This window comes from Clarias gariepinus, chromosome 6, assembly GCF_024256425.1.
Source record: "Clarias gariepinus isolate MV-2021 ecotype Netherlands chromosome 6, CGAR_prim_01v2, whole genome shotgun sequence".
NCBI lineage: Eukaryota > Metazoa > Chordata > Actinopteri > Siluriformes > Clariidae > Clarias > Clarias gariepinus.
Genome location: NC_071105.1, coordinates 24,228,963 through 24,241,081, shown reverse-complemented (window position 1 = coordinate 24,241,081; position 12,119 = coordinate 24,228,963). Strand labels below are relative to the sequence as shown.

The following is a 12,119-nucleotide window of genomic DNA, read 5'->3' as shown; positions in this document are numbered from 1 at the left end:
AGAACATTCACCACGCCTACACTGCCTTGGCCTTGTGGTTGGGACATTTGTCCTACAGGAAGGTGGTTCCTTCCAAGCCTATATATTTACTTATTTATTTACTGTTTATTCTATAGCAGACTGAACCTTTTTTTTTTTATATATATATCCCCATGTATTTTGCTTCACCCATATTTCACTGTGGGCATGGTGTTAACCAGAGCATGTGTTAGGACTACACCCAACTTACCCCTTTGAAACTCTCAATCCTGGTCTCATTACACAAGGAAAAAAAAACTGCTCACATGTTTTTTCTTGAGCAGTGGTTTCTTTCTCGCTAAAGCATCCATAAGATCTTTAATTATACAGAGTTCTTGAATTGGTTGTCTGGTGCACCTTCACTGTTCTCTCTTGGCCACCATACTGGTCTGTCTGTCTTGTTTGTGAGTTGAGTTTTGAGAGACAGGTTTGTTGACAGTAGGTGATGGCTTTGCCTGCATGGTGTGAAGCAACTTACACATCTACACTATTATTACAACAGTTCTTATTACGATGTGCATCTTCTAAGATATAATTATGCGCCCCCTCCAGAATGATAAAATTTTATTAACCTATCTTTAACTTGCTTCGAATGCCTATTAGCTTGTCATTTTCACTCTTTCCTTTAATTTGACTTAAGCTTTCCTTTTTTCAGAAACTGCTTTTTTAAACATTTTATCTAAAGTATGATATATTTTTATTTCTGTAAGTATATCTTTTATCTGGAGCTTCTTAAGAATTTGAATAAATTGATTTCTTTTAATACATATAATAAACTTTGAAATTGGTAATTTTTACTTTACTGTAAGAGAATTTGCAATAAAATATTGTCAGGAAGAGTCCCTAATTTTGAATACATATTTAACTTCAAATTCATCATTTCAGAAGGGTCAAATTATTCAGCTGCATCAAGTGAAGCTGCAACTTGAAATGATTTAAAAACTGTCCAACGCATTCTCACAACCTATAAGTACTGTGATGAATGTACAACTTTGTGGAAGAAATATGGTCAGAAAATTTTATAAATTGAGATCACTGAAAAATAAAAAGAAACTTTGGAGCAATGGAAAAAGGTCAAATGGGTTGTTGAGTCTATTCCAGAGAGATGAAAGAATGATAGGGTAAGAATGGATGTGCATAAATTGATGTACCTATCATGCATAATGGCCAATGTACAAGCAGGGTTATGATATGTGGTTTCTTCAGTTGGTCAGGTCTAGGCTGACCAAAATTATGTGACAATAAACTGCGATGAGCTGAATGTATTGAATGACCAGTTTATTACACCTATGGACTTTCTTCTTCACTGATGGAACAGGCATATTCCAGGATTCAAACTTATGTATAATATCCCTTAAAGCTTGCAGATAAAACTGGTTATTGACCCAGGGGTTGAATACCTATGTACCAAACAAATGTAATTTCGGTTTAATTAATATTTCTATTACAAAGAAAATGTTGTGCTCTCACAAATCATTATTGAATTTAGTCATTCTTTCAATCACTCTTAAATCCACATCCAAATTTAATCATAGACATTAACCATAAACCGGGTCCACATAAAGCCATGCTTTTGGAATGTAGAAGAGAAAAAAGGAGTACTCAAAAGAAATATTTGCAAGCAAAGGACGATTATGCACCAAAAAATCCACAGAGGGCCAACAAGCTTAGGATCAAACCAGGGCTGCTACTCCCTGCACAGTGTACAATCAGGCTGAGAAGGATATGTAAAATACCACCTTTAATTTAGTCCAAAATGAAGAATTGCAATTATAATGTTTTTGAGATATATATAGATAGTAAAGTATGTTATATTTATAAAAATCCATATTTTTCTGTCTTTCATGGGAAATTAATATTTCCAAATATTCATCACAGCAATATTGTGCATATTAAATATTATGGTACCTTTTTAAAGCAGCAAGCTTTTCCCTCATGTTGCATAAGCAGATTCATGTGCATGCTCGCTCACTTAAAGACACACACACACACACAGACACACACATACATACACACATATTTATATGCAGCTACAGTGGAAGAGAGACACAGGCTTCAGCCATCAGATGCTCGACCTAAAGGCAGAAAAAAAATCCTTTTGTGAGCTGTGTCTTCCCTCTGGAAAGCACTTGTGCAGTGCAGTGTAAGAAAACTGCTGATTTGAAAAAGAAAAAAAGAGAAAGAAAGAGCTTTGACGTCATTGGAGTTAAATGCTGTGGTACTGTCAGTCCAGGAATCCGAGGTAGGAATGCTAAGCTTATATATGTGGGATATTAAGGATGCAGTATGATGGGGGTAAATTTTAGATAAATTATATGTCTTTTGGTAGAGATTTTTACATCAGAGTAGCCAGCACTGTTTTGATAAAGACTGTGGAATAAATATGTTACTAAACATCTGGAGCATCGGAATGAGCACACTCTGAACCATTCATGTTTTGGGAAGATGTTCAATTAGGATAAACAAACAGAACAAACTAAAAGACAAAAAGATAATGCTTTGTGATTGTATAAAGCAATGATTCTGTCCGGTTGTGACTATCCTGTAATCAGTGAAATGTTTACCGACATTAGGTCTATTGTGGTTGCTGTTTAGCTTTCCTCTTTCCGAGCACTTAAGAGAGACATTTTGTTATTCTTGTGTTTTGGTCTCACATTGCTTTGCCCCTATCTCTCATGTCTTGGTCTCCAGGTCCAATAAAGCAACATGGGGCTTTGGGGAATAGCTGTCCTCATCTTTCTCCTTCCACACATGGCACAGATGACAGAAATTTCTCCTGGTTTCAAAATCCGCATCACATCCAGAGGACTGGAGCTGTGTAAGACAAAAAGCGTTCGCATTCTTCAGCTAAACTAGAGAGTATGTTATATTTAGAGGTGATTAAAAAAAAATGATTTACACTAAAAAGCCTTGTTGTATTTTCTTTAGTAAAATATGAGACCCAGAAGTTCGTGGAGGAAGAGCTGGGAGGGATCACCATGCCAGAGATGCATGGCAAACGAGGAAATCTCCAATATTCCCTTACAGAGTTAGTTATGCCACTATTTAATCATTGAATCCTAATAACCTTATCTCCTGATTAGTGCCCAAGCACTATGATATTAGCACGATGACGATATGTTATCACCATACACACACATACATTTTTTGCCCCAATCATCCAACCCTTTTGGAGATCTTAAACCCATGATAATTAGCACATAGGTTGGAATCTGCTGACTGAGAGTCAAAGAAGACTTTGCAGCATAGGTCACACACACCTGCATGTATACATGTGAACATCAGTGCACTTCTAGATCTCATTTATCTGAACAATTTTCACCATGCAGGAGGTCAGATTTTAGGTTGTTTCCAAAATGCGCTAATGGATTTTGATCCATCCAATTTTTTTTAAAGCTGTCAGTTTCGGTATTTACAGAGTCACATATTAATCTTAAAACTCAAGCGACACAGATACATGTTGGCAACACTGCATCGGTCAATGACATTTAAACATTTTTAAATAAATTTTATATATATATATATATATATATATATATATATATATATAAATAATTTATTATGATACAAACAAAAACAACCATAAAAAACATGTGATCATGTGTATCTGTGCTAGTTCTGCTAAATATGTGACATACATGTCACACTTGTCCAGTTATGTGTACACAAATCCTGGCTCTTGTAGGAAAAAAAAATCCACATACCATTTAAAGTTTAAAGTATAACGCTTTTTTTTTTTAATGGACTAGGGTGTCTACATTTTGAATGATTTAGCTGTATTTACAGTAAATGTTCAACCAGTCCATGGTGGATAAATTACTTCTAAAGTGCAAGTCTATGACCTCGATCAGGAGGTTTTTGATCAGAGGTTAGCTTGTGGTCCTAACCCTGTCTTTATCCCCCAGTATTAAGGTGAAAGAGCTGAATCTGACTGCAGATATGAGTTTCCAGCCTGTAGACGGACTGCAGTTTGATGTGCAGAACTCATCTATCACCCTCAACTTCCAGAGACGTGTGATCTACTGGTTGTTGTAAGTTTGTACTGTAATGCTTGCTTTTGCTCAGGGTAAACCATTTGTCCTTGATGAAGTCTTTGCTTAATCAGAATACTTTACTAAAAATGAATTGGTCACTGATCAGTAATTAATGCTTTATTTCCCACCAATATTAAGCAGGAATTTGATTCTCAATAAATTGGCACAAATCTCAGCTGACGGACATCTCATGTCTTTATCAGTCAGGATGATGGTGCCATTAATGCCTCTGCAGATGGCGTATACATCAACACCACCCTCCATCTTGCCAAGGATGATGAGGGCCGTCTGAAGATCGCCAACGTCAGCTGTGACGCTTCTATCGCCAAGATGAAGGCCAAGTTTGGAGGGACTTTTGGGTACTAACTACAAATTATTACATTTCCTAGTTATAGTTTTACACCTTAGTCTGATTGCCAACTAATGCCCAGCCCTAGCCTAGGAATGCAGGGCCTCCTTAGTGCCTGTCCCAAACTCTGTGTCAAGTTGTATGTGTGGATCAAGCAGTCTGCTTCGGTGAACCTTTAATGAGAGCAGCTGAAAGTACAACTAAAATGTCTATTTTCATATCACAAGCTTGATATTCATGTTCAGCTGTCATAGAAAAATGGTTTTATGTTTCAGTACCAGCAAAAAGTGGATTATTTTCCTGTACCAGTCAAATAGATAAAGTATTGCATTTCTCTTATACCACAGCAATTTACCACTGTTGATTGTCCTATTAATTAATGTTATTCTAACAGTCCGTTGTACATTTTCTCAGTTGTATTAAAATAAATACAATTTCATTTAATGTTGGCTGCAAAGCAGTTCTGGAAGCTATTAAGATCTATCTTACCCGCCCCTCCCCTCACTTTCTCTAACTTCCTCTCCGTCTCCAGTCTCTCCTCTTCCCATGACAGAAACCTTACGGCTACAAAACACTGACATGCAAGACTCCATCTCCTAAAAAAATGTGTTTAAGAAAGCTTCATCATATCAACCATTATGTTTTTTAGTTAAATAAGAACAGATTTTTTTAATTATGAGACTTGGATTGTGTGTAGGTCCATGTGAATGAGCTGTTACTATAGACATGATAATGTATTAGAACAAGCATGTTAGTAGACATCTGTGATTCCTTTCAACTCGAAAAGCTGCTGCTTTTTTTTTTTTAATCGACTGCTGTAAAAAAAAGTCAGTTTGAGAATTTCAATATGCTTAAAGAATTTTGATTTCAATATTCATTTTTATGTTGACAGGAGGGTTTACGACTTCGTTGCCACTTTTCTGACCACAGGAATGCGCTTCATATTAAATCGGCAGGTTTGTTTGCATGCTTAAGATTTCTAGGCAGAATTTTTATAAGAAAAAATACTACATATTACCAAAATTTGTCTACTTATTTTAGATTTGCCCTGCTCTGAATCATGCTGGTCTAGTGTTGATCAACCAATTTTTGGAGACGATTCCAGGTCAGATTGCACTTTTGAGTGTTTTGTTTGTTCACTTGCTTGTTTCTTGCATGTGCGTGATCAGTGTAGAAACATACTGGAAAAGATTAGGAGTCCTAAGCATGAATGTTTGTGCTTGTGCAGTGCGTGCAGATGTGGATAGTTACATTGGCATTGATTACTCACTCTTGATTGACCCAGTGGTTACTGGCAGCAGTCTTGATATGGATTTCAGAGTAAGTGGTTTGCTACCAATGATGTTAATTGATCATGGACAGTAAGTCTCACTTTAGGAGCATGTCCTTGCTGAATGCTAGTCATTATCAAACAAAGTCATAGGATTTTTCTGAGTGAATCTTTCTCTCCATAGGGGATGTTCTATGAATTGAAGAACGAGAATGACACTCTGGAGAATTATTCTGCAAATCCAGTGTTGAATGAGTACAGCCGCATGATATATATGGCTCTCTCAGAGTACTTCTTTGACAGTGGACTCCACTCCTATTTCAAAGGAGGGGTGTTTCGGATGCACGTAGCAAATGAGCGAGTAAGATTACACACAGGATTCACTATTTTATATTTAGGACAATGATCTTGAGTTACCTTGTTGAATTACTTTCAGATGCCAAAAGACTTGGAGATGCTTCTCAGGACCTCCTACTTTGGAGCAATCATGCTTATGGTGAGGGCTTTTTGAATATGTAATAATAATAATAGTAATAATAGACGCAGCACAGTGGGTTAGGGGTTAGCACTGTTGCCTTGCACCTACAGGATCTGGGTTTGATTCCCGCCTTGAGGTCTGTGTGCTTGTTCTCCCTATGCTTGTTGTGTTTCCTCTAGGTGCTCCGTTTTTCTCTCACACTGTTTTTTGTTCTTCTTTAGAACCCTGCTCTGATGGATGCCCCGCTGTCGCTTGAGATGGAGGTAACATCAGCTCCTAAGTCTACCATCACAACAACGGGGGCTATGGTAGCCGTACATGCTGGTGTCAGGGTGCTGATCCTACCTCCAGGAAAGTCACCTGTTCAGCTCAGCAGTATGACCATGGTATGGACTTCTTATAATACGTATGAATCATAAAAACAAAGATCTTTTACACTTCCGACTATAGAAAGGATTTAATGTCAGTTAGTAAAGCAGTTGGAGGAAAATGTTAATATAGCTTGAGGCTGTGAATGCATTTCAGCATGCATGAATTCAACACATTAATAAGTGCCTGTGTTTCTAGGATAGAATCCTCTCAGTTTCTTACCATAATGTAATATAAATGTTTTGCTCTATGGACAGGAGTCCAAACTCAATGCCAAAGTGTACATGAAGGAAAAGAGACTGGCTATACAGCTGGACCTGAGAAGGTATATGAAGCCTTAACATTCTGCCATCTTCCTTGGGTTTGTATATATACACTATTTATACAGGAGAGTGTTTAGACCCCATTGGTTTTTGCACTTGGTTGTGATATAGATTAATTTTTAAATGGGTTAAATTAACTTTGATCTACCCCCAGTAATTCATGGGTTTTGGTTTTACACATTTTTGCAGTTAAAAAAAAAATTCAATTCTGAAACCTTTTATTTTGGCAAGTCTTCAGACCATTTATAAAAATTGACAGCAATTATAGCTTTGAGTATTGCATTTATCTTTATAAGCTTTAGAGAACTGTTTTTGGACTGTTTATCCTATTCTTCCTGTCAAATCCTATAAAGCTCAACCAACTGAATCAAGAGTGTATGTGAACTTTAATCTTCAGGCCTCTCTTATTGATTTGCTATGGATTATTCAAGGCCGCTCTCCAGAAGCCACCCTAATGTTGTCATGGCAGTGGGTTTCAGGTTGTTGTTGTGCTGGAATGTAAACTTTTGTCCAAGTCCAAAGTGTACACTCCAGATCAGGTTTTCTTCAAGGACCTCTCTGAATTTGGCTACATTTACCTTTTTAATCTTTGAGAAACTCAGTTTGCAGTACTGTAGGGATCTTATTAGCTAGTTATAATAAAATTCTATTTACAGATGGAACAGTAACTTTTTTTCCACAAAAATACCACCTTAGGGCACAGTTAAAAACATTTACTCAACATACCAGGGAATCTTTTTTCGCCTGCCATGCGGAAGGCCCAGGTTTGATTCCCAGCCAGTGCCCAAACCCCAGCTACTGGAGTACAGTTCCAGGCCCAAGCCCAGATGAAATGAGAGGGTTGCGTCAGGAAGGGCACCCGGTGTAAAACTTGTGCCAAGTTTGTCTGTGCGGACCAGATGATCTGCCGTGGCGACCCCTTGCCGGGAGCAGCCGAAAGACCAATAACAACAACAACCAGAGAATCTTACTTGCTCCCAGGCCCTTTAGTTACCTACTACAGTACATGCCTTTACTTGGCTTTTGTCTGATTGATAGAGTATTTATAATTGTTGTCTTTCTGGCAGGTATGCCATGCAGAGGATGCCTAAATGATCTTTAGTGTCTTGGTCACCTCCCAGCCCAAAGCCCTTTCATCCATTTACAGATTCCAGTTCGCACTATGCACCTGGGAACAATTAAAGCTTTAGGAATGGTTTTATACCCTTGCCCAGATCTATATCTCAACACAATTGAATCATGAATGTCTGCAGAGTTCCTTGGCCTTTTATAAGCATATGTTGAATGGTGGAACTCAAGTGGCTATAACAGAGTCTTGACCTCAACATCAAGAATCTCAACATTGAGAAGCTTTGGGATAAACTTGTACGCTCTGCCACATGACTCCCCACCCAACATCAGTGCCTGATCTCACTTATGCTCTTGTTACTGAATTGGCAAATTCCCACAGCCATGTTCCAACATCTAGTGGAATGCCTTCCCAAAAGAGTGGAGATGTTATAACAGCAGAGGAAGAAATAAATCTGGATTGTGATATTCAACAAGCACATTTTGGTTTGATAGTTGAATGAGGAAAGTAAGAGAGAAGACAGTAGGCGCTCATAAAAAGTTGAAGGATAACTTGAATGCAGCAGAAACAACAAAGAATAACAACAGGCAACAGACCGCACCACAGTCATCTAACGAATAAAAACCTTTGGAAGTCATTTAGATCACCATATTTGGAGAAAGAGTAGTTGCACATACGAGCCCAACAACATCATACCCACAGTAAAGAAGTTGGATGTTTTAGGAAGAAAATGATTCCAAAAATATAAAACAAATGAACATCAGCTGGTACGACCCAGACCTCATGAATGACCTCCAAGATCTCCAGATCTCACTCGCACACTGGAGCACTTGCAGGCACAGATTCAGGAGGTTCTCAGAAATATCCCAAACGACTTCCATCCCTGGCTGTTTAAGGAAACTGGTTGATGCCACTGGTTAAAGATTTTCCTTCATTTTCCTATGTAATAAAGTACATGTACAATTTGTTCCAATAAATTGCATAAATTTATATTGGAGGTATGCAGTGAAGTGAAGTACACTGACTTGTGACAAAAAAACCTGTATACACTAATAAATCATGAATCGCCTTTTAAGGGTTGTTCTTTTTCATCCAGATTTGCATAAATTTTTGGTCAGGATATTTGTATTGATGAGGGTAGAGTCAAACCTTCCTATAAAGTCTTCTCCAGCACATCCTGAAGACTTTTAATAAGGTTAAGGTCAGGACTCTGGGGTGACCAAGTCATGTGTGAGAATTATTCCTCATGCTTCTAGAACCACTCTTTCACAAATTGAACCTGATGAATCTTGGCATTTTCATGTGGGAATGTGTCCACGCCTTGGAATAAAAAAATCTACCCGGTCATCCAGTACATCCAGATCATCAGCTGACTTTATTTTATTGCCACATAACATTGCTAAGCCTAGACCTGACCCGATTATAACTCAGAGGCTTGTACAGTGGGCGCTATGCACGATGGGTGCATCGCTTCGTGCACTTCCCTTCTAACCTCGTCATGCCCAAGTCCGATCTTTAAGCTTCCTTGCAAATTAAAGCCTATTTTAATTACTCTCACCAACAAGTGGGTTTCTTATGCCCACACAGTTGTTTTATCCCAATCCTGAGTACTTGTTGCTGTGTGTGTGTGGAATTGCTCTTACTTTAACTATTAAATATAGCTGCGATTTCTACTGTCGATTTTTTTTATGATGCAACTTCACCAAGCATTTAAGTGATCTTCATTGTTATTACTAAAGTAATAAACCACATTAATGTAATATAAATCAGAAGCTTTTAATTTATTAATCCTATAAACATATTACATTTCCACTAACATAATAGCAACTGTGATTACATTTGTGAAATTATTACATGAAAAGTTGCAGATTTGTATGCCTTTTTTTTTTTGGGCTGTCATCACGTTAGCGTTTGTTACACAAATACCTTTCCTCCACAAAGGTGACAGTTCACCACTATCCTGTCAGATTTTATTTATGTATGGGAAAATTCTTAACCCAATTCCAGTAGTTTTTGATCTTATTAGTTTTTTTCTTTTGCTCGATTCAGGCCTATAATTTGTTTGAGCCAGGCAGTGCAGATTTTTAATGTAATAAACTGTTACAATCGTACAGTCCGAATGTTTGGATAACACATTTTCTGCTTTTAGGTTTAAAATCTTTTCTAACCAGTCTGCTTTGGAGTCATTAGCGGTAAGAGACGATTTAATGTTAAGTTTACTTTTTGTTTTAATTATTGCCTCATGAAGATTTTAAAATAAAAGCTTATATTTGCTGGTTTCTGTCTGAATCTACACTATTTACAGCTGATTCCTCTGCAAGCACCACTGAAGGCTCTGCTCCAAATGACCATTGTGCCACTTTTAAACAGTAAGGGATATACAATTATATTCCTAGTTTCCAGTGCATTATTGTGGAAAGCAACCCATGCTTTACATATTTACAAAAAAAAACACACACAATGCTGATATCTATATGTTTAATTGTTTTATCTAATTTCTGTTTGTAAATTTAGGTTAAATATTACAGTAGGCCTAAAGTACAAGTTAAAAAAATTTTTAACTCATAGACTCCTGTTATACTGAACTTCCAGTCTCGCACAGTATGATGCAGATCAATCCCTGCTATCCGTTTTCACCCAAATAAGGATGGGTTCCCTGTTGAGGTTCCTCTCAAGGTTTCTTCCTATTGCCATCTCCGGGAGTTTTTTCTTGCCACTGTCGTCCTCGGCTTGCGCATCAGGGACAATCTTATAACGTGATTCGTTCATGTTCACATCTCAGACAAACTTAATTCTTTTGAGTGTGTAAAGCTGCGTTGCAAAAAGGTCAATTGTTAAAAGTGCTATACAAATAAAATTTTATTGAATGCTCAAAATGGGTAGAGGTAGAAATGCCAATACCATCGGCATGATCTCAGAATTCCGGCTCTAATAGTTCAACATGTCTTGAGAGTGATCTCAACTGGGAACGCACCCAGAACTTTTATTTTAATCTCACTTTTGTAATTTTTGTTTATTAATCCTCTGAAATTTCCTGTTTGCTTGATTCTGTGTTCCATTACACAAACTAGTCAATCCATTAAGATCCCTAAACAGACAGTTATTGGGTACCTCTATATGTTAATAATTGTTGGTTTTTGTCATGTGAGGAACCCCTCATGCCCAAGCAAACTTTCTTTTTAATTTTGATGAAGCTTAACCATTATGGAAAGTTAACCAAAAAAAAAAGAAAAAACCCTTCAAACCAGAATACCATCTTTTGCATTGGACTAAATGTTTATTAAAAAAAATATATACAGCCAAGTATTGTAATGATAAAACATGGAAATTTTTTTTATTTTTTCTTTCACTTGCAATGGAAGATTACACTAAGAGAGGTGTACAGATCCCTCTGCCAGATGGAATCGACCTGGTAGAAGACGTGGTAGAATATCACAATGTAAGTTATGACGAATTCTGCCTTTTAATCCAAATTTCCCTGCACATTAACCTACTTTCATTATTAACCTTACCTCTGTGACCTTTCAGGGCTACATCACTATTGGAGCGAATCTCCATTTCCGCAGTGGTCTGAAGCAGCTGATTGAGAACACGTCATCTTAAAAGCCTGACAAATATTTAACTTTTTATCTGCTCGCATTTTGTGAATTTACTTTCACTTCATGTCATAGTCAACACCCAAATATTTTACAGTCTGCACTAAACGTTAACATAGATCATCTTAACAGATCTTGTGTTCTTGGTTGTAGCTACATTTAACATGCATGTTGTTTTGTAAGTATTAACTACTGGATCGCTAAGAAACCTGCATCTACTTCACCCTAGTTTAAATAACAGTATTACAATAACAAGAGGTTAGTAACCAAAAATGGACTTGTTTGGAGCCACTGGTGCTAGAAAAGCAGGTTTAAGTATTTTGCCCAAAAACATATGCAAGTGTTGCTTGATCATTTTAGCATTTTATTAAAAACAAATGAATGGGCAAAAACCATTTCATGTTCACACTTACCAAATCTGGATGATAATACTACTAGTCCCTGTCCTATAAGACGTGCACTATCTAGTGCACTTCTTACAGTTGTCCCACAGAAAAGACTCCACTACCCTACCCAAGAACCAATCAACTGTTTACTGAAATTAAATATAACTTTTTCCTGACTACTGGAGCCTGAATGTTAAACAGAAAGATATTAAAATCATTAAAAAAAA

The 12,119-nt window shown here is 37.2% G+C and overlaps 1 protein-coding gene across 2 annotated transcripts in view; it reads left to right on the top strand.

Moving 5' to 3' along the window:
• Positions 1-12,119, top strand: part of pltp (phospholipid transfer protein) — a 15,877-nt gene extending 3,758 nt beyond the window's left edge. Inside the window, exons 1-16 of one of the 2 annotated variants that reach the window (XM_053498726.1) lie at positions 2,027-2,260; positions 2,710-2,836; positions 2,947-3,046; positions 3,924-4,049; positions 4,256-4,411; positions 5,294-5,357; positions 5,443-5,506; positions 5,630-5,721; positions 5,856-6,032; positions 6,108-6,167; positions 6,371-6,535; positions 6,776-6,843; positions 10,060-10,102; positions 10,216-10,279; positions 11,273-11,349; positions 11,439-12,119. In XM_053498726.1, coding sequence (XP_053354701.1) covers positions 2,725-2,836; positions 2,947-3,046; positions 3,924-4,049; positions 4,256-4,411; positions 5,294-5,357; positions 5,443-5,506; positions 5,630-5,721; positions 5,856-6,032; positions 6,108-6,167; positions 6,371-6,535; positions 6,776-6,843; positions 10,060-10,102; positions 10,216-10,279; positions 11,273-11,349; positions 11,439-11,513 — 1,443 coding nt within the window. In that variant the 5' untranslated portion in view covers positions 2,027-2,260; positions 2,710-2,724 and the 3' untranslated portion in view covers positions 11,514-12,119. Of the gene's footprint in view, positions 1-2,026; positions 2,261-2,709; positions 2,837-2,946; positions 3,047-3,923; positions 4,050-4,255; positions 4,412-5,293; positions 5,358-5,442; positions 5,507-5,629; positions 5,722-5,855; positions 6,033-6,107; positions 6,168-6,370; positions 6,536-6,775; positions 6,844-10,059; positions 10,103-10,215; positions 10,280-11,272; positions 11,350-11,438 lie in introns of those variants that run through there. The other variant, XM_053498724.1, reaches the window with a different exon arrangement.